The sequence below is a fragment of the Trichechus manatus genome, unplaced genomic scaffold, assembly GCF_000243295.1.
Source record: "Trichechus manatus latirostris isolate Lorelei unplaced genomic scaffold, TriManLat1.0 scaffold00006, whole genome shotgun sequence".
Taxonomy (NCBI): Eukaryota; Metazoa; Chordata; class Mammalia; order Sirenia; family Trichechidae; genus Trichechus; species Trichechus manatus.
Window position 1 is genome coordinate 26,031,193 of NW_004443942.1, and position 26,570 is coordinate 26,057,762.

At 43.0% G+C, this 26,570-nt stretch overlaps 1 protein-coding gene across 5 annotated transcripts in view; it reads left to right on the forward strand.

The window, feature by feature from the left end:
- The window catches only part of EHF (ETS homologous factor), a 47,910-nt gene extending 21,420 nt beyond the window's left edge, over positions 1-26,490 (forward strand). For 4 of the 5 annotated variants that reach the window (XM_023738277.1, XM_023738273.1, XM_023738271.1 and 1 more), the window contains 8 exons: positions 1,661-1,760; positions 6,008-6,253; positions 8,875-8,937; positions 11,745-11,813; positions 11,930-11,998; positions 19,102-19,164; positions 20,803-20,998; positions 21,101-26,490. In XM_023738277.1, coding sequence (XP_023594045.1) covers positions 1,664-1,760; positions 6,008-6,253; positions 8,875-8,937; positions 11,745-11,813; positions 11,930-11,998; positions 19,102-19,164; positions 20,803-20,998; positions 21,101-21,200 — 903 coding nt within the window. In that variant the 5' untranslated portion in view covers positions 1,661-1,663 and the 3' untranslated portion in view covers positions 21,201-26,490. The remainder of the gene's footprint in view (positions 1-1,660; positions 1,761-6,007; positions 6,254-8,874; positions 8,938-11,744; positions 11,814-11,929; positions 11,999-19,101; positions 19,165-20,802; positions 20,999-21,100) is intronic. The other variant, XM_023738280.1, reaches the window with a different exon arrangement.
- The last annotated feature ends 80 nt before the right edge of the window (positions 26,491-26,570 follow it).

Genomic DNA, 26,570 nt, shown 5'->3' on the forward strand with positions numbered 1-26,570 from the left:
CCTTCTCCGCCTTCTACTTAGCCTGGACTCAGGCCTAATTATTTACCAAGCAACAGTGATGATGATGCTAATAATGGTCATAAATGTTCATGCCCAGCCTAGTTCAACTCTTAATCACTGCAGTACTTAGAACAGTGCCTAGCCCATTATAGAGCTGATAAATATTTACTGAATAAATCCTTATGCTTTCCATGCTTTCCCGAGGCCCCTTCTCTCCCCACTCAGGCTCTACACAGACCCAGAAGACCAGCAGCTAAATTAAGGGAAGGAGTTTCAAGGGCTGGCACTGCTCTGGGTGGTCAATTTCAATCCTGGGGACATGGGTGACACCCCGAGGATGTCAGGTTTCCCCAAAATAGGCAGAAAAATTTCCATGACCACTTCTATACAGCTAGACTCCTCTCCCCACCCCAATATTTTATAAAGAGTATATTTCCTTTGTAGACCTGGGTAATGCCCAGTAGCCTCTGGGAACAGTCCATTCTTCCTTTGAATGATTGAACACACTTCTGGGGCTTTGGTTTGAAATGCAGAGGGTGCCTGGCTTGGGGGTAGGGACATTCTAGGTGCTGGGACACTGAAGATGGTTTTTCTTTTTCTTTTTTTTAAAAATAATTTATTTTTGTTGCTGTTGTTGAAAATACATGCAGCAAAATATATACCAATTGAACAATTTCTACACGTACAATTCAGTGACATTGATTACATTCTTCAAGTTGTGCAACCATTCATAACCTCCTTTTCTGAATTATTGCTCCATCATTAACATGAACTCACTAAGCTTTCTATCTAACCTTTCCAGTTGCTATTGTCAATTTGAGCCCATTTAGATGGTTCTTTAAAACAGCACAATGCTCAAGGCAGACATGAAGAGGGTATTTTTTAAGTGTAAAATGTTTATGTTGTTTTAAAAAAATCCAGACAGGCCCATGGAAGAAGGGCTTTTCTTGTGGGTCCTTTACTTTGGGTCAGTTTTGCAGCCTGGTGTATTCTGTAGGTCTCTAAACAGAGAGGAAAAGCTAATCATAATTTCCTATTCACCAGGAATGAAGAGAAAGGGCAGTGTCCCAGTGAGAGAAACCAGTTAATTCCTCATGTTATCACAGAACCAAAGAATTCAGGACTCTATACTTCAAGGACGGCTGAGACCTCATGAAGATCAGCCCACCCTGTGGCAGATCCTGGCTCTGAAGGGCCTTGATACAGGGCAGGGCTGCTCAGGGTTGTTGGGATGAGTGAACGACTGGTTTCAGATTAGAGTTCCAGCATAGGTGTCAGCTCTGCACCTCTGCTGGCTTGGGTTTTCATTGATTTAAATTCCACTTTAAACAAAATCTCTTTGGCATTTTCACTTTTGTAAAACACTTGGGTGCTGGCCAGCCTCGCCCAGTGAGCAGGCATTGCATTTTCCTCCTGCTTCATTCCTGATCAGGGTGGCTGTAAAAACTTGCCTCATGCATATGAAAATCGAACCTGGAAATTTTTTAATCACCAAAAAGCTTTGCTTTTAGTGAAAAGGCCATGGCAACATGTTTTGGAGACATGGGTGAAAGGACAGACTCTTTTTTTTTTTCTTCCTAAAGTGACTTTATGATCTACACTCTCAAATGATGTTTGTCCAGGAGATACCGACTGACTGGGCTGTTTGGTCCTCTTACAGATCATGATTCTGGAAGGAAGTGGTGTAATGAATCTCAACCCCAGCAACAACCTCCTCCACCAGCAGCCAGCCTGGACAGACAGCTACTCCACGTGCAATGGTAAGAGGGCCAAGTGGTGTTATGTCATTCCCACGGGGATTCTTCTCTTACTTTAATGATGCTTCCTCTCCCAATTTAATGTTTGAAAAAGACAGTTTTTTTTTTTTTTTTAATGGGGGTGTGGGGACCAGGGGGAACAGGGAAAACTCCTGAAGCTGAAGTTCCCTGTAGGCCCCCAGGGCTCCAAGTAAAAGCCCATTTGAGATATCTATCATCTCTCAATATTCAAGGTGCTGGGTTGGCAGCCTGGCAGAGAGGGTGGTAGAAGAGATGCCCAAAGGGAAGGCTACCTGTTGAAGCTTTCAACAGTGTTTGGCTGGGATACCAAGAAAGGATAGGAGAGAAGGTGTGTGTGTGTCTGTACACATGCATGTGACACACACACATACATACAGGTGAACGTGCACACACACACAAGCATAGAGCTTGAGGAGAAGAGGTCTATAGCAGCTTAATCTTTCTATTTAATCTTCCAGTGATTTCCCTTTGTAAGGGAAGAGGAGATTTTTTATACTACCAGGTGCTCTCCTTTAGTGCTTTAATCTAGAACATATTGATTAGAGGACGGGGTAGATACAATCTTGGACTTGGTGGTGGGGCTTATAGAGGATTTGGTGATCAAACCTGTGGCTTACTGTAGAAGCTGAACTGAACAAAGTTATTGCTGAATCAGGGGCCCCAAATCCCAAATGACAATTATATTATAAGGGCAGTCAATTTAGGCAGATTGCTGTGCATCAAACAGGCCAGAGACGTTCTGGGTCTTATCCCACCCCAGACCTGCTGCTAATTCTTGAGCAAGAGACTCTGCTGTTCTGGCTTCCCTGGAAAAATGGAAATGGCCTGTGGTGAGCAGAGTCTGAGAAGCAGGAGTGACAGGATCATACCTGTTGCTGCTGAATTGATTCTGACTGGTGGTGACCCTATCGGACAGAGTAGAACAGCCCCATAGGGTTTCCAAGGCTGTAAATCTTTATATAAGCAGACTGTCACATCTATCTCTCGTGGAGCAGCTGGTGGGTTCAAACCACTGACCTTTCAGATAGCAGCCTAACGCTCAACCACTGCACCACCGGGGTGAAAGGATCATGGAAGGGTTATATTCTCCAACAACCAGCAGATGCATGTGGAACCCCAGCTCTTTTAATTTGGAATCCAGCCACACATAGTTGAAAGTTTGAAACAGGTAAGCTTCCCATCATCGATAGCTATCCTACCAAATCGCTGTCCTTCCTGAGCAGTTACATTTTCTGTTGCAGGCCTCCCTGTGGGGACTAGAAAGATGATTCCAAATAGAGCTAGAAAGTTCTTCAGACTGGACAGTCTTTGGGATCCTCGACCCTAGGTTAAGGCAGCATCATTCCTCCTGTTTGCTTTGGAGAAAGCTGGAAAAACATGTTTAGTAGGGAGTAGAATTTAGAAGCAACTTTATTTCTTAACTTCCAGAGGCCCCAAAAGGCCCAACTCCTGGTCACAATTGATGGGGAAGGGGAGATGAGTTGAATGACAGAGAATAGCTGAACTCATTAGATTTTCAGTGCTTCTCGTGAAACTTCAGGAATCTGAGAGGTCCCTTGGCCGATGTGGAGTCTCCCCAATAAACTTTAGACAAAATTCTCTGGTTCTTCTAGTTTCTAATATGATGCAGTATCAGCAACTATCCTTTAATTAGATTATATTAAGTTTGGAGAAGAAATTATTCAAGGTCTGTTGTTGGGTTATTGAGAGTTGTTGCCTTTCAATTGCAAATCCAGAGCTGCACAGTTGTAGAAACACAGTTATTTTATAGGAAAAAAAAAAAGATCAAAGACTTGGAGAGCCACAAAAAATATATACCATCCTTGATCAGCTATCTGTGTGAGACACCAAGAAATTGAGGGAGAATGGAAACATCCATTATAAGCTCTGTTGTTTGTACGTTTGGGAATATTTCTATATAACTAAAATATTGGACTAGATTTTTCCAATCCCTGCCCCCACCTCCCATGATGGCTTCCTCTTCAGGGTCCTAGATGAGACGTTTGGGCTGTTTCTTCTTGGCAAAGGCGTAAGGAATGAGGCATACACTGTGAATAGCAGTACTGCTGATAGTTGTCACCCTTGTGTTCTAAATGAACTTGACTTCCTACTCTTAGTGTTTCTGAAGTTTGGAAGTAGTGGGTGGGTTCTGATAGGGTTGTGCAAAAGTGGGGTTGGGTTGGAAACGTTCCTCCCTTAGCCTCTCCTCTGGGAGTTTTGAGAGCCAGGCCATAGGCATCGTGGGAATCACATCTTTCTGAGCTCTTTAGCACCTTGCCACTCAAAGTGTGTCCACAGACCAGCAGCATCAGCATCACCTGGGAGGTTGTTAGAAGTACAGAATCTCAGGCCCCTCACCAGGGCGGCTGAATGAGAATCTACATTTTAATAATAGTCCCTGGGATTCATAATCACATTCAGATTTGAGGAGAACTGATCTAGCATGACCTTGAAGAAAAGAGTAAGGAAAAGTTTCCCTGCACTGTGGTTTCCTTTATTGGTCCATCCTTGAGTTTGTGGGAATATCTATGTGCCAAGTTTAATTGGATTTTCCATGCTTGAGCTTGGTGGGGTGCAACTGTGTCTTACCCTAGCCCCTGCCTCTCATCTTACCTAGAAGAGAGCTCCTCTCCTTGGCTTCTGTTTTCAAGGAGACTGTCAGCTCTCTCAGCCCTGTTAAATGCTCCTAGAGGCATCCCCCAAGATTTTGGGCCAGCTATGGACTCCATGTGATGTACTCCTGTGAACATGAGGGAGTCAGATGCCTAGATTGTTGGCACAAAGTGGACTCAGCTGTATTTGTTGGCTTGAATGAACTTCACATCTGCACTGGTATTTTAATTAAGCATCTTGTGAATGCACCTCACAACTCTTCCAGATTCCTATATTATTTCTTCTTCAGCAACAAATTCCATTAAATAAATATATAGTGAGCACCTACTATGGCAAGGACTCAGAGGTAGGTTTTATAGGAGGTTCAAAGATGAGTAAGACGAAGTCCATGACCTTGAGCATACAATTTATGGGATTGACTAAGACAGTACACAAAGGCCTATCCCACCAAACGACTGCCATGAAAAGTAGACCACAACAAAAACCATCAGGAGAAATACCAAGCAAGTCTGGAGATTCAGAGGAGTGCGAGCTCTCACAGTAAGGTCAGGGGAATCAGTGATGGCTTTATGCGGTGGTTGGAGTTTGAAAGATGGGTAAGAATTCAACAGGAAGTGATAGGTAGAATATAAACTGGGCTGAAGGAACAGCATAGAAACAGGGCAAAAGTCATAGGTCACTTGAAAAATAGTAAAGGGCCTCAATGCCTGGCTGGGTAGTGTTGTACCCAATTTCAGTGAATAATGGGCAGTTACTGAAGGTAACTGAGTAGGGCAGTGACATCATAGTAGCTATAAGCAGTGTGGGAGGGTGGGTGGTATCAGCACAGTTAGCAGATGAATAATCTGGACCACTTTGGTGGGAAGCAAAGGCATTACAGAGAAAAGACTCTTAATCTCAGGCCTCATCTTTGGTCAAAAATGGTTTGAGTCTTAGATGTATGTGTTTCTGTGTGTGTATAAGACAGAGAGATAAAATAGGAAATAGGCAGGGGTGGGTGCAGGAGGGGAGGCAGAGAGAGAGAGAGAGACATTTTGGTGTGGGTAACAAGCTGATAAATTGCCGAAACTATAACAACACTTCAGCTATTGTGGCACTTCTTTTGTGATGGGGGAAAATGCGCCCAGAGCACTTAAAGTCTTTTCTCCTCCTCACCAAGCACCTGTTGTTGTTGCTGTGTGCCATCGAATCAATTTTGACTCATTGTGACCCCATGTGACAGTATAACTGCCCCATAGGGTTTTCTAGGCTATAATCTTTCTGGGAGCAGATCACCAGGTCTTTCTCCAGTGGAACCACTGGGTGAGTTTAAACTGCCAACCTTTTTGTTAGCAGCTATGCACTTAACCACTGCGCCACCAGGGCTCCTTACTGATTGCCTTGGGGTCAGTATTACTATGCTAGGACATGAAGATGCATGGGGACTAACTGATTGGAAACCACGTTTCCATGAGTCTTTTCCAGAGCCTGGCTCATGCTCCCCAGCCCCTTCACTGACGCATGTGGACTATGGTTGGTATGTCTATGACATCAAAGAACAGCAGTGTGTTTCCATGTCTGAGATTATTCCCAGGCTCAATCATAAGTCATTCAAGGGATGACCTCCTGTTTTGCAGTTTCCAGCGGGTTCTTTGGAGGCCAGTGGCATGAAATCCACCCTCAGTACTGGACCAAGTACCAGGTGTGGGAGTGGCTCCAGCACCTTCTGGACACCAACCAGCTTGACGCCAGCTGCATCCCTTTCCAGGAGTTTGACATCAACGGCGAGCACCTCTGTAGCATGAGTTTGCAGGAATTCACCCGGGCAGCTGGGACGGCAGGACAGCTCCTCTACAGCAACCTGCAGCATCTCAAGTGGAACGGTGACTATCTCTCTCCCTGACTGCTGGGAGCCAGCTGGGAAGATGGAGGCTCCAAGGCCAGCAGGGTTCCTGGTCTCACCTCCAAATTACTGTTTCCCAAGACAGGGAAGTAGAAGGGAGGTGAGAGAACAGGAGCAAAGCCTAGGGTGCGAGGTGTGCTAATCCCTTCTGAACACTGGTCTATTCATATACTGAATTTGCTCCTTATGGTGATGTTAAGTTTCAAAGAGACAAGGACCAGTTAGGTATTCGCAGAATACTTACTGCTTTCAGGAAACCTTATTTTCTTCCCCTTGCACCAGGGTTGATAGTTTAATTCCCAATGATTTACTTGTTAAAGTCCTTAACAACTACTTGCATGTTAAAGAGATCATGTTGTTTTCGTGTGCTGCTGAGTTGATTCTGACTCATAGCAACCCTATAGGATGAAGTAGAATTGCTCTGTAGGGTTTCCTAGGTTGTCATCTTTACAGGAGCAGATTGCCAGATCTTTTTCCCCATCGAGCCTCTGGGTGAGTTCAAAATGCCACCATTTTGATTAGTAATGTACCACAAATCACTTGTACCACCCAGAGGCCTTATGATGGGGCCTAACGGTAATAAAAAGATGCAGAAGTAGATTCATGTTTGTGTTTTGGTAGGAGAGAAGGCTCATAGTATTTCATTAGATTCTTAAAAGATGCATAACTCAAAACAAGCGTTAGAACGCTGGTGTGGACACGTGAGATGCTTCTGCAGTAGTTTCTGGAATTGGTGCTACTTTAAAACCCAAAATGTCTCTCTCGAAGTCTCACCCAGCACATGCACAGCCCCCCATCCCAAATACTGTCCTCAAACATGCACACACTTCGTGCCAACTTGTAAGACCCAGTAAGGCAGACAGCTCATCTTGCAGAATGTCTTTGACATTTTCCCATGATAATGGCTATGAAAAACTAGCTCCTCTGAGAGTTATGGACATCTTATAAAGCAATGATATCTAAGGAGAGTGAGCTGGCCTGTCCTCATTGGAAAAGGCACATCCATATTAGCAGAACCTGGGCTTGGGCAGGTAGCTGGGCATTGGGAAGCACAATTTCCAGAACTGGGAACCAGATACTGCTCTGACAGCTGCCTTCAACAATGAGGAGGACTGCAATCTGGCCATAGAGCCTGGAGTTGTGGTCGCCATTTTAGATGATCTCATTCAGCTCTCTGGCACTCCCTTCTTCCCACCCACCCCACAGTGGTGGTTGTTCATTTTTCTTTTACTAGAACCAAACCAAACAAGGCTCTATAAATAACCCCCAGGAATCTTCAGAAAGAGCAGATTTACACTTGAAGAATTAAAAACATTTACCTCCCCACCTCCAATTAAATCCACTCCTTTAAAGCTTTGCCCTGATTGAAGCCCAAGGCAGAGAGGCCTGGGAAGTGCTGTGGCCATCCTTGACCTTCCGTGACTTGTTTGACCTCACCACAAGCTGTTGCCTCTGAATTATTGATGATCAGCCAGGTTCCTCACCTCTGTTTTGTTGTTTGCCCTTTTGTAGACATTGTATTAACATTTATTGTTTACTTATACGAGGCATGCTAAGTGAACTGGTTTATGTAACGACCTTATGAGAAAAAGAACTACTATTGTACCCATTTTACAGATGTGGAAACTGAGGGTCAGAATGGCTGAAAGCCTGACCTCTTTCTCTGAGATATTTACAATCTGCGTGAGGAGGAAAAATACATTAGATTCATTCATGTGTATATATGTGCTTTAATATATAACACAACTAGAGAGGAGTTGTAAGCAAACACAAGGATGTGTGGTGTGCACTGCTAGTACGTGTGCTGAGGGCATAAATAAGGGAAGAATTATTACATTTATCTAGACATATCGCATAAATTAAATCTAATCAAGATTTAAAAAAAAAAACAAAAAACAGTTGCCATCAAGTCCCTTCCTACTTATGGTGACTCCATGTGAGCCAGAGTAGAACTGTGCTCCATAGAGTTTTCAATGGCTGATTTTTTGGAAGTAGATCACCAGGCCTTTCTCCCAAGGAGGCTCTGGGGGACTCAAACTGCCAACCTTTTGGTTAGCAGCCATGCCTGTTAAATGTTTACATCACCCAGGGACTCACTGATCAAGATGGGCTTGATTAAATTTAATATCAAAGAAGAAATAATCTAGTTAAATTAAAATAGTTTTTCCATATTTTTATTTTCATTTTGTATCAAATCTTAGCATTGCAAACACCTTAGAGATCATCTAGTGACTTTATCTAGTTTAATCTGCTAAATTTAGAGATGAGGAAACAAACTGAGACCTAGAGAGGTGAAGTGCCTCACAGCTAGTAGTGGAAAAGCTGGTCTCCTGACTTCTGGAGTTCTATTCCACCATATTGGATGACTTTCCTATACAATTCCAAATAATTCCATTGGATGTGGGTGTCCTAGACAACTGATCTTAGGGGGCCGGGACTCCAAGCTTGAGTTTGCAGAGCCTGAGAAGGAAGCTCTTGCCCATAAGCAAATAGAGGCAAATGGGTACTGAAATTGGCCACAGCTCTTCAAAGATCTTTGTTTAAGGATCAAGTTTTGGCTCCATCTGGGCCCTTCTGACTTTGCCAATCTGTCCCTCACAGGCCAGTGCAGCAGTGACCTGTTCCAGTCCACACACAATGTCATTGTAAAGACCGAAGAAACCGGTGAGTAGTAGCAGACCAGGGACGCCAACTTGGTTAGGCAAATCCCTGGGGAGAAAAATCCGGAAGGGGCATAAGAGAGAGCATGAGAACAGGATGGACCCAGTGCTTTGGTAGGGAGCCCAAGAAGTCCTCTTCCCTGGCTCTCTCCACTGGGCCACCCCACCATAAGCCTTATCCCTTAATCTTGGGGGTGGTGACAGCCAGCTATTTCTGATTTATAGACTGATAATAAGCCTCCCCTCTGCCCACTCTTCCTTGCCTCCCACTACTGGCCAGGCAATATCCAGGTCCATATCTAGTAAGAATGCAGCATCTAATGTGGGCTTCCTTCTTACCACAAAGAGTAAGGAGATCGGACTTGGCAGGTTAGAAAAAGCAGGGGAGGAGGAGAGGAATAAAAAATGTCTCCTCTCCTCCCTCTCCTCCCAAAAGGAGGAGGATGCTGATATTGTAGTTAATGTAGTTTCTGGAGCCCTTAGGAGCTTCTGTGGGGTTGCCCAAAGGCAGCTGTGGAACCAAACTTTTAGTGCACTTTTATAAGAAAGAATGTTCTGGATTCCGAGCAAAGTCTGAAGTTCCATAGTATCTACATTTAATTTTGTTTTTGTTTCCCTCCTTCCCTTGTCCTAGGTCTCTTCCCTGGGGATTTTCTGTCAGTCAGTTGGACTTGGAAGGAGCAATAACTGCCTTGAAGGGAGAAATTGCTGCCCTGGGCCTTGTACCACTCAGAGCTCCTTTAGCCTATGGCCTCTCAGTCTAGGAAAAACTATACAAGACCCCCAAAGCCCGTGGGCCATGATAAACTGTGCAGCTGCATTGTCTAAAATTTGCAGTTGCTCATGGGTCCGCTCCTATGTCCACACCCCGGTGGGGCTGAGTGTGTCACAGGCCTCCCCAAGGGTTGCGTGCCAGTCACCAAGGATAGAATTTGACCTAGAGGTGATTTGTGAGTCACTTGGGGCTTGCCAGACTTAGTCCTATGTAGTTATTTATTCTTTTGTAAGGGGGCTGGCCTACCATTATGAAAGAAAAAACAATAGCTGCTAAACATGTTAATTAGGCCTTCCTGTCCCTGCCCTTCCCAACCAGACACTAGCTGCTGGGCTACCTGTATGTTTTGTGCTCTATAGGTTTGCCCGCCCTAGAGAGGGACACAGGACTTTGCCGAGAGGATGGTGTCCCCTCCCCTTGGTGACCTGACAGATACCCCGCTGGAGGAACCAGGGGTGGTATTGGAGAGGTCCTAAATAAGTTGATAATTCCTCCTTGACCATCCAGACATTCTTGCGTTGCCAGTTCAGAAAAGCTGAGCTGAAGGGTGGAGAAGGAGGTCCACCCTGGGAGGAGGGGAGAAGAGGCCCATGGAGGGGCCAACACCCCCAAACTTTTTGGTTCAAATTGTTTTCAGAGACAACAACAGGTGTACAAGGTGACCAAACAAGGAGAGAGGGTGTAACCCCAGGAGATTGGGGTTGGGGTGTCCAAACATGTAGCTATTAGTTAGAATACCAGCTAAATCCCTATGTCGTAAACAGGAGAACTTAGCCAGTGAGTCAGGGTTTATACCATTTGTGCTGTAAAAACAAAATGAAACTCAGCCAGCAGCTTACCACCTGGGCCCCAAGATTCAGAACCTGGGCAGGAGGGGCACTGAAGGCAGACCAGATCCGTGAAGAGGCAAAAGCAGGAAGTTCCTTATGGGAATGAGATGAGCACTCACACCAGATCTTACAGGTCTTGGCCAGCCAGGAAAGAAAATGCTTCTGTTGGAGATCAGCCCAGATCTGGGGAACTGTGTAGGAGTTGGGCTTCATTTGGAGTAGGTGGAGGGGAGTTTCCTTTGATTCTGAAATCTGAAGAGTTAATCAGAGTGAGACATGCTTAACGTGCACACTGAAGAGAGAGAAAGAGAGAAAGAGAGGGAGACACAGTTTCTTCTCCGAGATAAGGCAGTGGTGCCCACTCTTAAAAGCTGTTTGATTTTATAACACTCTCCTCCCCTCCTTCTCCTTAATTTTGTTTTGAGAATGTTATGTCACCCCTTAAAATAATTGAAGAAACACTGGAGGGACGGGGCTGTCACCCAACTTAGGTGAGACTCTCTCTAGACTTTGGCAGTGAAATAACTGTGATAAGACTGAATAGAACTTTTCTGAAAGAAACATCTTTAATTCTCCCAAGAAAATATTAGTAGAAGAAAATCACTAATCCTTTATTGTAAATTCATTTGTCCCAAACAAGGTTTTTGTTTTCTGGTGTAAAAATATTCTAGTGATTATATAGGAGAAGGAGCCCTGGTGGCACAGTGGTTAAGAGCTTGGTTGCTAACCAAAAGGTCGGCAGTTCAAATCTACCAAACGCTCCTTGGAAACCCTATGGGGCAGTTCTACTCTGTCCTATAGGGTTGCTATGAGTCAGAACCGGCTCGACGGCACCTAACAATAACAACAACAACAACACATAATAGAATGTAAGACAACCCCAAGCCTATGGACCCACACTACCTGCTATGTGCAGGCTGAGAAAATTCCCAGGAAACCAAGTCATTGGTCCAAGGCAGGATCCTACAGTTGTAACTTCCCGCACTTTCCTAAAGTGCAACAGGTATAGGACATATTGCCAGGGCCATAGCAAAGTCCATTTTCCCAGGAAACTGAAAAAAAAAAAAAAAAAAAAAACGGGATAACATTATAAAGTCACATGTGGCCAAAGCTCTCTCTGAGGATTACCCCCTAACTGTGTTCTTTGATGAGCAGTGAGTTAAGGGAAAATGATCACAGAGCTGTTCCATTTTCTATCCTTTGTAGACCCTTCTATCATGAACACCTGGAAAGAAGAAAACTTTTTATACGACAGCAACTATGGTAGCACAGTAGGTAACTAACTCCCCAACATTTAAGGCTCTTTTACATTCTTGCTCTGTGTAACAGCCACAACGTTATACTGCAAGGAGGGGGACTCTTAATTCCCTTTTGTCTTTTCTTTGCCACAGATTTGTTGGACAGCAAAACTTTCTGCCGGGCCCAGATCTCCATGACAACCACCAGTCACCTTCCTGTTGGTAAGTTGTCCTGACTGACGCTGAGTGTGCCTAATGCAAAACCTTACTGAGAATTAAGAATTACCAGCACCCTACACTTCCACTTTACTGGAATCTTTCTCATGAAAAGGCTAGGAAAGGAATGGAGTTGTCCATTTATAAGAAGTCTGATTTTGAGCCAGTATTGGTACATCAAAAATGACCAGCAGGGATGCCTCTAACAAAGTGTTTGCCTCCAGTAAAGTGAGTCACTCTCCACGCTTGTTCACTCTTTCCTCTCTTTTCCACAAAAATTTGTTCTTAGGAAATTACTTCTTCATATGTTCATGTCAAATTATTTATACCTTGGTATACTTATGGAGAAGGAGGCTATATTTAAATTTCAACAAACTACATTTGGCTTAGGTGAAAGAGTGTTTAACAGTAGAATTTAGAGGTAAATGAGCCTGTGGTGATGGTCTCTGGGTGGAGGGGTAGCAACTGGAAATTTCTGGAACCCCAAAGGCACACCATTTTGTCAGTTTTTAAGTCTGACCCAGATGGCTCATCAGGACTTTCCCATCAGTCAGAATACCTACACGTCATGAATTACGCTCACATGAGTTGCATCTAATCTTAACCATTTGGTTAAGATTGGATTCAACTGGAGGCTATCCATGACTGTCAATCAAGATTACACCAAACCAGAGGGATAGTATAATGGGAGTGTGGGAAGGGGTCTTTCAGATTACTCCTCCTTCACAAACAGACAGGTACACCTGCACGTACACTGTAGGAATGAGTCCACTGAGGAGGTGAAAAGAGGATTTCATGTCCCTTGACCTGGGTGCCAACTTCTGGATCTCTTTGGGTCCATGAAATAGAGCTTAGACCTCAGTCACATATGACGTGCTCTTCTCCTGGAATTGGATTTGGGGCAACTTCGAACTGGGATTTAAACGAGTCTTTGTGAAAGAAAGTGTGGAGTCAAACAACAACCCCCTCCCTTTTTCTTTTTTTTCTTTGCTTTTGTTAATGTGAGTTTTTAAGAACGGAAAAATGAAAGCTTTTGGTTTGAGGTTTTGTTCAGGTCAAGCTCCTTGAATGAGACAAGGCTTGGTAGTTAGGTGCTGTTGAGTCAGTTCCAACTCATATTGACCCTATGTACAACAGAATGAAACACTGCCCGGTCCTGTGCCATCCTCACAATTGTTGCTATGTTTGAGCCCATTGTTGCAGCCACTGTGTCAGTCCATCTTATTGAAGGTCTTCCTCTCTTTCACTGACCGTCTACTTTAGCAAGCATGATGTCCTTCTCCAGGGACTGGTCCCTCCTGATAAGATGTCCAAAGTACTTGAGATGAAGTCTCACCATCCTCACTTCCAAGGAGCATTTTGGCTGTACTTCTTCCAGCACAGATTTGTTTGTTCCTCTGGCAGTCCATGGTATATTCAACATTCTTTGCCAACACCATAATTAAAAGGCATCAATTCTTCTTCATTCTTCCTTATTCATTGTCCAGCTTTCACATGCATATGAAGTGATTGAATATACCATGGTTTGGGTCAGGGACATCTTAGTCCTCAAGGTGACAACTCTGCTTTTTAACACTTTCAAGAGATCTTTTGCAGCAGCAGCAGATTTGCCCAATGCAATACGTCGCTGGATTTCTTGACTGCTGCATCCATGGGCGTTGATTGTGGATCCAAGTAAAACGAAATCCTTGACAACTTTCAATCTTTTCTCCGTTTATCATGATGGTGCTTATTGATCAGTTGTAAGGATTTTTGTTTTCTTGATGTTGAGGTGTAATCCATACTGAAGGCTGTAGTCTTTAATCTTGTCAGTGAGTGCTTCAAGTCCTCTAGAATTGAGGTCAAGAGCAGAGGCAAATTCATTTCTCTTCTCCCCACCCCTACCCATAGCATTGTGTATCAATCTAAGTGTTTGTTGAAATTAGGACATAGATCAGACCCTGGAAAGGCTGCAGTGCATTTGTCATTCTGGGGGAACTGGAGCTAATTGGGGAAAAGTTTCTGTGGCAATGACTGCCACCCAGTCAAGGCCAAGGGTTTCAGAGCTGAGGAAACTACTCTAGTCACTCTCTGACTTCCTCTTGAACTTTCTAAGGTGTCACCTCCCACATCCTTCTGGTCAGGTCTTGACTATGGCGAAAGTTTCCAACCAAGAATAAGGTTCAACCAACCACTTCCTGAGCCTCACGCTTGTTAGGTCTTGAGGCACCTAGGAAACCTAAAAGCCAGAACCATAGCTCTACTGTCCTCACAGCCAGACTACCCTTCTCTTTACTATATCCTGACTTACCTTCTAGAATCTCAGAATTGGCAGGGGTCTTAGAAGCCAGTTTCTGCTTTTGTATTTGCAGTAATAGGTAACTCACTATCTCCTGAGTCCATTTATTTTTTAGTAAACCAACCAGTTTCTGTCGAGTTCACTCCAACTCATGATAACCCCATGTGTGTCAGAGTAGAAATGTGTTCCATAGGATTTTCAATCACTGATCTTTTGGAAGTAGATCACCAGAACTTTCTTCCTAGGCACTTCTGGGTAGACTAGAACCTTTAACCTCTCAGTTAGCAGCTGAGTGCATTAACCATTTGCACTACCCAGGGAATGCCAAAAACAAACAAAAAAGCCAAACTCAGAGTTGTTGAGTTGATTCCAACTATGCTGACACCATGTGTGTCAGAGTAGAACTGCACTTCAGAGGGTTTTTGATGGCTGTGACCTTTCAGAAGTAGATCACCAGGCCTTTCTTCTGCACCCAGAGAATAGTCCTTCTTAAAAAGCGATAAAATCTGTTTTCCCTTACTTCCCTTGGCCCTTGTCTCTGCCCCTATTCCTATCCTGTGATTGCAATACAGGCTGGAAAATGAGATAAGCAACCCATCCTCTCTTCCAGAATAATCACTTGAAGAGTTAATTCAGGGTCTGAGTTTGGTAAATTCTTTGGAGAAGGAAGATCAGTAGCAGCTCTCCCTCCCCTGCAAGTAGGATCTTTAATTCCAGCCTTGTATGGGTCAATTCAATTGGATCCCTGGTGGTGCAGTGGTTAAGAGCTACAGCTACTAACCAAAAGGTTGGCAGTTCGAATCTACCAGCAGCTCCCTGGAAACCCTATGGGGCAGTTCTACTCTCCTAAAGGGTCGCTATGAGTCAAAATCGACTCCATGGCAAAAAGTTTGGTTTTTTTGGTTATGAGTCAATTCGTTTCAGAATAGTTTAGTCTCTACTGGATGGGGCCAGAATCCCCCAAAAGACCTTTGCCATTTGCCTGAGTCTTTAGATTTTAAGCTCCCATAAAATAGAGTGCAGTTAAATATCTTTCTACGTTTTAATGCAAGTTACCAACTGAGCTAAGGCGAGGCTCACTGTAAACTGATGCCCTCTGTGAGAAACAAGGTGGGCAGACAGGCTTTGTTTTGATTTCTCTATCATCTGCCCATTTCATAAAATGGCCGCCGCCAGTGTTCCTGATTTGCCTGATAGTCCTCCAGTCAGTCACGCCAACTCAGGCTTGATGTATTTATCCACTGACTTGTTGAGCCTAAAGCTAGGGTGGCACAGTCTATTATAACACTGAAATTTGTATATCCCGTAAAGAAATGGCTCACAACTGACTCATATGCAAATACATCTAATCTTTGCTTCCTGTGAAGCAGCTTAGCTGAGGCCATGCTCTCACACTTGCCCCATAAGCCCAGGGCTCCTTGCTGTCGATGCCCCTGCCTGGGACTGGACCTTGGCCTGGGGTGCTGGGAGCAGAGCAAGAGAAAGCCAAGCTGGAACCCCCCCCCCCCCCCCGAGCAAGCCATTCTTTTATAGGAATGAATCACTTAACCACATGGCTCACTTCAAAAGTCCTAACTTTTATTTGACAATGAGGGGGAGGCCACCATATTAAAGTGAGGTTTTAGATCAAAAGATTTTGGTACTAAGGTAGGCCAGTGATTCCACAGCTTGCCTCAGCACATTCAGGATGGGGAGATGAGGCTAAAAGAAATCTGAGTTTTCTTTTTCCTTTGGTTGCTTATTCTCCCACATGATGATAGAAAATTTTTGAGGATTTTTTTTTTTCTTTTTTGGTATCTCCTAAGCTGAATGGGTAGAAGTCCGCTGTTAGCCGTTGTTAGTTGCTGTCTAGTCTGTTCCGACTCCTGGCCACCCCGTGTGTTACAGAATAAAACCATAGAGTTTTCTTGACTGTAATCTTTACAGAAGTAGATTGCCAGGCCTTTTCTTCTGTGGTACTGCTGGGTAGGTGTGAACTGCCTACCTTTAGGTTAGCAGTTGAGCTATTTTTTTTTTTTTTTTGTCTTTCGTAAGCTGGATGGAAGTCTAGCCTGTATAAATGGCTGACATCTCAAAGATACAATTTTCTTGTGGTCTATGTAGTCTGGGAGTTTTAACCTGGACTCTGCAGACTTTTAAGTGGGTCACAAACCTCTGAAATTGTTACAAAATTTCATGAGTGTACACAAATGCACTTTTTACTGGGAGGAACAGTCCACGGTTTTCATCTTATTCACCAAAGTACCTTAACCACAAAGTAATTGATTCTAGTTCAGATTGGAATCAATAAACAATAGGCTGGTCAATAAGCTGAGAGACACTAGGGTTTTTCTGACCTCAACCCTGGCTCTGAAATAATGGCCCCGCGTCCCTCCTGAATGCCATTTGCAATGAGCTTTGCTTGTGGCCTGCTGGGTAAATGCTGCTCTTTGTCTGCAGAACAACGTGGCCCTGTTACAGTGATGTATCGCTTGGAAACCGGGGTGGGTGCCAGACCTGTTGCAATGTTGTCACATCCTGATGGGATGTTGCAACCTCGCTGTGCAACCTACAGGGAGGGAGGGTGAGGGCTCGTTGCATTTCTGGTGAATTTGTCCTTGTAGATTTCAGAGTAAACCCAGACAGGTGCAGGTCCTTCTGAAGACAATGTCAGGAGACAAATTCTTAACAGAAGGAGAGGCTTCTCTTCTGTCCAAATCTTGTGAGATCCCTCTCCTCCGACTCGCCGTGACACTTCCAAGGAGCTTTTGTAGAAACTGCTGGGAGCCCTGAGTCATGACAAGCTGGGTGATCAGATAGGGAAGTGGGCCCATGCACATTGGGAAACACAGACTCATCAAATTGCAATTATTTTTTCTTGGTAACTCGAGAGCTAAAAACTAACCCTAGAGGCTCAGAAGCAGGGCAAACATGCCTGACTCTGGCAGAGAAGGCTGCCGTGCAATCTATCTGTTATGTTCTAAGGTGACCACTTTCTTTGGAAGCAGCATAGAGTAGTGGCTATGTGTAAAGCCCCTAGGTTCAAACTACTTGGGAGAACATCTTGGCTCCAGCTTCAGGCTGTGTAACTTTAGGCAAGCCATTTGACCTCTCTGTTTCTCAGTTTCTCCAGCTGTAAAATATGGACTGTCATAGTACCTACCTCGTAGGGTTATTGTGTGGATTAAATAAGGTAATTCATGTAAAAATCTTAGTGCACTACCTAGTACACAGTAAGTGGGTAATATTGTTAGGTGCCATTGAGCCGATTTCAACTCTTATAAACACATGTGACAGAGTAAGAACTGTCCCGGAGAGTTTCCTTGGCTATAATCTTTATGAGAGCAGATCACCAGGTCTTTCTCCTGCAGTGCTGCTGGGTGGGTTCGAACTGCCAACCTTTCCGTTAGCTTCCGAGCACTTAACCATTGTACCATCAGAGCTCCTTAAGTGCTCAATGAACGGTAGCCACGGTGGCGTGGTGGTTAAGTGCTAAGGCTGCTAACCAAAAGGTCAGCAGTTTCAAATCCACCAGGCGCTCCTTGGAAACCTTACGAGGCAGTTCTGCTCTGTCCCGTAGGGTCGCTATGAGTTGGAATCGACTTGACAGCAATGGGTTTTTTTTTTATTCCTCTTATCATTCTAATTAGGAGCTAATTAGTGGTTCATAAACTTTTTTTAGTAATGGACCATTCTTGACAATCTAATGAATGCCATGGGCCCTCTCCTTTTGCTCGCAGTTTCAGGCAATCCAAAACGCCCTTAAAGACTACACATGGCCACACGTGGGTCCAAGCACCCTAGGTTATGAAGCCCTGGTGTAATGAGCATGAAAGAGACTTGGGTTTTACTGTCACGGTTTCTTAAGAGGATTGGCTTGTGCTTAGGGACTATTCTGTATTAAAATTGGCTGGCTTTTGATTGTGGGATGTATGTTATGTTCATTTTTTGGTAAGCTCTTTTCTTGGTCCTCCTACCAGCCAAAGCGCCCATACACACACAGACACACATCCCTGGATCATTTAGTTTTCTTTATAAGAAGTTTTATTTCATAAATCTCCCTCTGTCGTCTCCTCTTTGGTGATAGTCTCAAGGGTTACCATAATGAGTCATTTGTTAAACTAATCTGTGTTTCCATAGTTGACTGTGGCCCTCTGTACTGAGCTGAGGCCAGTCAATGGCCCCTTTGTCAGGCTGATTAAAATGTAACTTTGCATGCAGAAAAAAAAGGCACTCCTCCAGCTTAAAAGTCATCTTTCTTTGTTATAAATGTTTACATTTTTATATTATGGAAAAAAAGAAAAAAAAAAAAGAAAACCTTCTAATGACCTAAATCTTTCAATGGCTTCCCACCTCTCTCACAATAAAAACTGAAGTCCTTCCAAAGCCCACAGACCTTAATGATCTGCACCTTTCATACTTCTCTGACTTCAGCTCCTACCCTCTTCCCTTTGCTCACCTGGCTTTTCTCTTTCTGCAGACATACCAATCACGTACTGACCTCAGGGCCCTTGCACATACTGTTCTCATTCATGGAAGGCTCTTCCACAAACTCTCTGCATAGTTCTCTACCTCACATCCTTTGGGTCCCCTTATCAGAGAGGTCTTCTGTGACCACCTTATATTAAATTGCAAATCACCCCACCTCCATGCTTCCTGTCCCCATTTCTTACCTTGCATTATTTTTCTCCATAACATTTAGTACCTCTGTTTTGTTTTGTTTCATTCCACATTCTTGGTGCCTGGCATGTAGTAGGTGCTCAGTAAATATTGGTTAAATGAGTGAATGGATGAAGGAAAATGATAATTGTAGGAAATATGTAAATTAAATGACTCTCATTTTTCTCCTTAGCAGAGTCACCTGATATGAAAAAGGAACAAAACCACCCTGCAAAGTCCCACACCAAAAAGCACAGTAAGTTGCCTGGATTTCTGATGGCTTTTGGCCCTTCCCTTCAAGTTGAATGTAACTGGTGGCCATTTTGTTTTAGACAAATATTGCCTCTGCTAGCTGCCTCCATTTCTTCGTCTCAGACTGAGTAGAGTGAGAAAATAGAGACATGATTTTCTAGCAAAGTAACCCCTTCTCCAGTCCTTTCTCAAAGTGGAGCCCACTGGGTATTTCCTCCTCATTCTGTCAAACGTCTTTCAAAATGGAAACACCCAGTGAATAAGAACTTCTTGTAGGCATGGGGTTTGAGATTTTCTTCTCTCAGAAAAAAAAGAAAAAAAAAAAAAAAGGTGTGAAGAGGAGAAAGATTGGAAGAAACTGTTGAAATTTATTGTTTTTTCTTTTGCTTAAATGTTGAATTCTTACTTTGTGGACTTGTCATTCCAAGAAATGCATGTTTACTCTCAAGATTCAATACTGCTCCTTGGGAGTTGGATTTCCCCTGAAAATATAATCTTATGAAAGTATGGAAATATTGGAGACATAGAGTTTGGTGGTGGGGGGGGGGTGGCAATAGACAGAAATCGAGATGTCATAATCTACAAATTATAGAACATCTTTATTTGCTACTCCAGGTGGTCCCATCTGAATTAATGTAGCCCCCAAGTAGGGGCATCAAAAGTCCAGCGGGGGTAAAATTGAACTTAGTTACTAATCTTATTACAGTATGCTTCATTTTCAAATTGTCCCCTCAAATTCCTGCTTGACCCCTCTTTCTCAATATATTCTAGGAGCAGCTAAATTGGTTGAGGTACTAACACAAGTGGTTGAAAGTTGTTCTTCAGGGAAATAACAAGGTGAAATAAATCCAGAGCCATTTGTCAATAGCAATTAGAAGAAACTCCCCATGCTAATGAGAGCTGATTGGCTTTGCTACTAGGTAGCTGTATATCCTTGGTCAAGTCACTTCAGCTTTCTGGGCCTCAGTTACCTGATTTGTAAAATAAAAAAATTGAACTAGTTCATTTTCAAATGCCTTTTTGATTTCCAATATTTGGTGATTCTGGGCCCTGGCTTCCCAGGTGAGTAGGGGAGAGTTGAGCATCTCCTACTTGATGGAAAATGTTCTAAGTTGATGCTTCCTCTGCCCATTTCTTTTCTGTGACATAGGCCATTGGAAAAAAAGAAGTTATCATTGAGTCAACTCAGACTCATGGCAACCCCATGTGTGTCAAAGTTGAACCGTGCTCCATAGGGTTTTCAATGGATGACTTTTTTTTTTTTTTTATTGTACTTTAGATCAAGGTTTACAGAACAAATAGTTTCTCATTAAACAGTCAGTACACATATTGTTTTATGACATTGGTTAACAACCCCATGACTTGTCAACACTCTCCCTTCTCGACCTTGGAGGACCTTTTTTTCTTTTTTTTTTTTTTAGTGAAAATATACATAGCCAAAGATAACCATATCAAAAATTTCTGCAATTCAGTGACATCAATTATGTTCTTCACAATGGATGACTTTTTGGAAGTAGATCGCCAGGTCTTTCTTTCAAGGCACCTCTGGGTAGAGTCTTTCCTCCAACCTTTTGCTTAACAGTCAAGCACATTAACCATTTGATCACCTAGCGACTACAAAACCCTTTTTTCTTTTTGCCAGATCCTCGAGGGACTCACTTATGGGAATTCATCCGCGACATCCTCCTGAACCCAGACAAGAACCCAGGGTTAATAAAGTGGGAAGACAGGTCTGAGGGCATCTTCAGGTTCTTGAAATCAGAGGCTGTGGCTCAATTATGGGGAAAAAAGAAAAACAACAGTAGCATGACCTATGAAAAACTCAGCCGTGCTATGAGGTGAGGAGTTTCCCATCTCTAAAAATGATGAGGCCGCACGACCAGTTATTTACCCAGCAGCCTTATCTGAGCAGCCACCTTAAGCAGTTTCCTTTGTTGCAGATATTACTACAAAAGAGAAATTCTGGAGCGTGTGGATGGACGAAGACTGGTATATAAATTTGGGAAGAATGCTCGTGGATGGAGAGAAAATGAAAACTGAAGCTGCCAACACTTTGAACATAAACCAAAACACACACCAGATAAATAACAAAGAACTCCTAGACATAAATATTTCAAAGACGGCTTTTCTCTGATATTTATGTACCAAAAGGAAAAAAAAAAATCTACTTCTAATGGGAAGAAGGAACACTACAGTTGATAAAATTATTTTGTTACTTTGAAGTATGTCCTATATGGGGAACTAATGTACACAGTTTTCTGTGAAATATGATGCTGTATGAGGTTGTGATTTGTTTTTTGCCTCTATTGTGAAGTTCTTTTCCACTGCAAGAATAACTGGGTTTATAACCTTGTGCTTCTTGCTAAGAGAAAGAAAAAAAAAATCAGAGGGCATTAAATGTTTTTATATGCAAAATGATTTAGAATAAGGTGATGTATCCTCGGCACATCCATGTGGCTTTGTTAAGAGAGAAGGGCATGATTGCTAGGTGAACTCCAGGATCTCAAGTCAAGGTCATAAACCTGAAGGAAATGGGAAGCATAACCTCCCCTCTAGGAGCCAGTGAGTGGAGAATGGGGACTTCCGAAATCCAGGGTGGACTGTAATCTCTGTGTATCACATGACTTGCAGTGTTTAAATCAATGAGAAGAATAATGGTGGGGGCCTTTATACTCATTCTGAAATGATTTACCTGATACCAAGGCAATCTACCCCCTACCTTGCATGGTTGGTGAAAAAACTTCAATTGCATCCTCTGTTCACATGTAATTAAGGAGTCCTGTTTGTAAGATGGTTAAGAGCTCAGCTGCGAACCGAAAGGTTGGTGGTTCAAACCCACCAGCCACTCCATGGGAGAAAAATGTGGCAGTCTGCTTGCATAAAGATTTACAGCCTTGGAAACCCTATGGGGAAGTTCTTCTCTGCCCTATAGCGTCGCTATGAGTTGGAATCGACTCCACAGCAATGGGCTTGGTTTGGTTTTTTTCAGTCTTGGTTCTTTTTATCTCAACTGCTTAAAAATAAGTAGGAAAAAGGAAGTGGTGGTGTGGAAATGACTGATGAGTTTCCTAGTCTGTCTCTTAAGCCCAGTATTTCTCAGTCACCACTATTGACATTTTGGGGCTGGATAATTCTTTGTTGTGGATCTGTCTTATGCATTGTAGGATGTTTAGCAGTATCCCTGACCTCTACCCAGTAAATGCCAGTAGCACCCCCCAGCTGTGACAACCAAAACAGTCTCCAGATACCACCAAATGTCCCTGATGAGAACCACTGAGTTAGCCAGTCAAGATAAAAGATGGCAGTGTATTCTCAGGCCACAATGATTTGTAACATCTTTTAGTCTCTAGAGGAAAGCAAAAGCAAGACTTCAGTGTCAACCCATTTTTAATTTTTAAGAAGTTAGAGACAATGGATTGAAATAGCTAGCGGGAGTTCTTTTCAGAACCCCAGATGAGAGCCAAAGTCAGATAAATTAAGTAGGGTTAGGTAGTATGAGCTACAGTAGAAGACATTTTCACTGGAATTACAAAGCAGAGCCAAAGTTATATTGCAGAAGGAAGAAATGGGAACACGCTAAGGGACTCTTTGCATGAATGGATGTGTGTGTCTGTGTGAGCTCTGGGGAAATCCATCTTTGCGGGTTATAATTCTTATAATCTTTCCTCTTTTAGATCATCTTTCTCCTGTCTCATCCAAACTTGTCCCAAAGTGAATGGTTTGTTGGCTAGACTTGCATCCAAAGGAATGTTAAAAAAAAAAAAAGAAAGGAAGGATGAAAAAGGGTAACAGAAAACTCAGCTCAGGAGCTAGTGTCACTAGGGAGTTTGGGGCCTTCTTGCTCTAGGGTACCAGGAAAGTTGTCATTGGGCCAAGCAATCTGTAGAAAGGCTAGCGTGTAGACACTTTAAAAATGAGTTTGAAAACCCAGATTTCTTTTGCGACTTTTCTTTCTGGCTCCCCCGTGTCCTTGGCTTTCTCCTCTATCCTGTTTCTTTACCTTGAGCAATAATACGGGGAAGAAGACATGCACCAAGAGGAGGGAGTAAGACCTACTGGCTCTTCATCAATTAATAGAGCACCTACTACGGTGTCTTACCCAGCAGATCTGCGCAAAAGTTGCAAAGTGTTGGTAATGTATCCAGAAGTAAGAAGAATTAAGAACTTGTCCCAGCTATAATGAGAAGCAGGTGGGTGCTCTGGGAGGATCAGCTTATTGAGATGAATGACCTGAAGATACAAGCAAATCTGTCCATTTTTATTTCTGCCTTGCTTGGTCACCTCCGCAAAGGTGTCGTTTGGTATTATCAAGTAACAGCTACGATGGGAGCTGAGAAAAATCATAATGAACAGCGAAGACCTTGACTATGCAAACAAGACTTCACTGCAGAAAGACAAACTCCACTTTTAAAGCAAAGGTAAACAACTGTGGGGCCTTCCTAGCACTTGGCTATCCCTCACGCAGTGTATTAAACATTCAGATATTTGAAATTGGTATAACAAGTGGATATTTGTAAGTCTGTGTGTGTCTGAATTGTGTGAAGTTCTTGGGGGTATCTCCCAGTTTGCTCTCTGCTGTTCCTTCCTTGACTTTACTTCTGTGCATCACCCAAGGTAGCGAGATCTTCTCTGAGCTCATCCTTCCCCAAACCTGTAAGTTTCTCACATTCCCCCAAAGTGGCCTGGGCTCTTTCTGCAACCTCTCCATTGAAGAGCAATCCCTGCTAGTTGTAAATGAATCTGGGGAGTAACGACTGGAACAGGTCTGCAGATAATTAGCAGATTGTGTTATTCGTTGCAAGTGACAGTTTCTTGGCATCCGATACCTGCTTAAATAGGCTGGAGTATTAAGTTCTCAGCATATCCCTCTATTGTCTTGGCTTGAGTTTGATGCATTTGCTATGTGCTGTTCGTGACTTGGAGAACTCAGGGTAATCAAGCCCTGCCAACCTGGGGTGTGAACAGAGTACTTTCCAGCATGGTGTTGAAAGGGAGAGCAAAGTCCCAGCGATAAGCCAGTATAAGGTGGAGCCCCCACCTTCTTTTGGGGACACACAACTTCTCATTTGAGAATGTATGCATGGTCACAAAGCATGGTCTCCTCGAACCTTTCTTAAGCTAAAGGCCTGGGCTCTTATTTGCAGCTCTCATGGGAACCTGAGGCAGGAACTGTATTGCTAAGACTTTACTAGACCTATATCATCTGAGGCTCCTAGATACTTGACTTGATAATACTTGAGTAAGGTACTAGCTTCCAGGGACATATCCTACAGCTTCTTGAATCTGCCTTCCGAGCAAGCAGACCCAGTTATATTTTCTTTTGAGCACATTTGTCCCTTCTCAACAGTTCTTGCCTTGCTAGACTGTAAGCTCTTTGAGGGCAGGGACTGTGTCTTGTCACTACTGTTTTCCCATTACCAAGCATGAGACAGGCAATCAATATTTGTTGAGTTAATGAATGACTGTCTTCTGGAAGACTCCTCTGACTGAAGGCCGTATCAATAATTGGGACATGAATCATTTCTACACTGGAATAAGAGCACAAGGACCAAACCCTCAAGCACACATTATGTATTAGATGAACATTTTTCTGTGAGACTCTTTACTTTGCCTCCCTACCTGCGCTGAAATGAAACCAAAACAGGCTGTTTGGTTCCACAAGTCAATTTATGTTGGATGAGAATTTTGTTGCCTTATTTGGAACTGTGAGATACCTGGTACAAGAAGCCAGTAATGAACCTTTGACTTGTTTTAACCAATGAAGATGATGAATGTGTTTATATGATGTAAATTGCTATTTAAATGTAAAGCACTTCTACGTTTGAGTATTTTTGGGTTGGTTTTTATTTTATATTTTTCATTTTGAAAAATGAGGAATCTTTTGATAAGGTTAGTAAAGCATGTTAGATTTTAGTTTTGCAAGTGTGTTATTTTTCAAATGCATAAAATATAGAGAAAGGTGAACTAGTAAGAGGGAAAGGCAATTATATTATTCTTCTATAGTTAAAATAAGCATTTGTTGAGTGCCTGCTATGCGCACAGCATGAAACTATGTATGTGAGGAGCTTGTGTAATTACATAGGGTTGATAGATACTTGGTGTGCACCTGATGGATGGATACTTACTGTATGAATAGAGAAACAGCATAGCAATCAATACCAGAGTTGAATCATCCTCAGCGTTGACTCTCAGGATTCAGTTTCTGGAATAAGAGATAGAGCATTTAAAAAACTTGTTAAGAGTGTGTCTTATGAACCACTGAAATGTACAGGCCTTCACAAGTTTAGCTAAATTGGGATTAATCTTTCTATAGCTGTCTGCATAATTCTTGCTTTTCTTCCCATCTGGTTTCTGGGTTGGCAATTTGTGGGAAACAACCTGACTGCCACTGTTTTTTAAAAATCAGAAATCTTGCCCTTTTAAACTACACAGTTAAATTCATGCTGAGGACTTCTGTTTTGTGAAAGAAGTATATTTTTCAAAATAAGGTTTCTTGTTTGATGGGTCCCAGAAAACACTAATAAAAACCACGTAGACCAGCCTGTAATTGTGTCTTTCATTCTTCAACAAACCATCTGGAGCTGGGCTTAGAGTAAGTGCACTTAGTCTATAGCCATGGAGCATTAGCAGTTTCTGCATTCATTTACTCAAGAAGCCTCTATTGAGCATCTACTATGTGTCAAGCACTGTCTTAGGTGCTGAGTTATGGTAGAGAAACAAAGAGACAAACATATCTGCTGCCATGAAACTAATGCTTAATTGGGTGGAAACAGACAGGAGCCAAAAATTAACAAATAAATGTAGCATATCAAATGTGTAGTAAAGAAAAGTAGAGTAAGGAAGAGGAGTAGAGAGTATGAAGCATATGGGGGTATACTGCAACTTTAGGCAGGCTTAAGAAGGAAACATTTCAGTAAAGACCTGGAGGAGCTAAAGGAAGGTGCCATGTTGATAAGTAGGGGAGACTGATCGCACAGAGAGACCAGCATGTGCAAAGGTCCTGAGATGGGTGTGTTCCTGACATGTCCAAGGTACAGTGAGGAGATCTGTTTGCCAGAGTAGACTAAGCAATAGTAGGACATGCTGTGAGAGAGGCACTGGATGATCAGATCACACAGAATTTGGAAACCATGTGAAGGCTCTAGTTTTTCCTTTGAGTGAAAGGAGTACCATGCTCTAACTTTGGTTTTAAAAGGATCCTTCCAGCTGCTGTGTTGAGAATGGATTGCAGGGGAGCAATTGGTGCTAGATGTACATTCTTAGTGAAGGATGAGCAAAGGGAGGTAGAAAAGATCACTCCCACAGCCAGGTTTCCAATGCAATACTTAACTAAAATGTTTCAGACAGGAAGTGAGCTCCATCAGTTCGTAACACACTTCTCCCTGGGCCCAGAAGTCTCAGTTGTGCAGT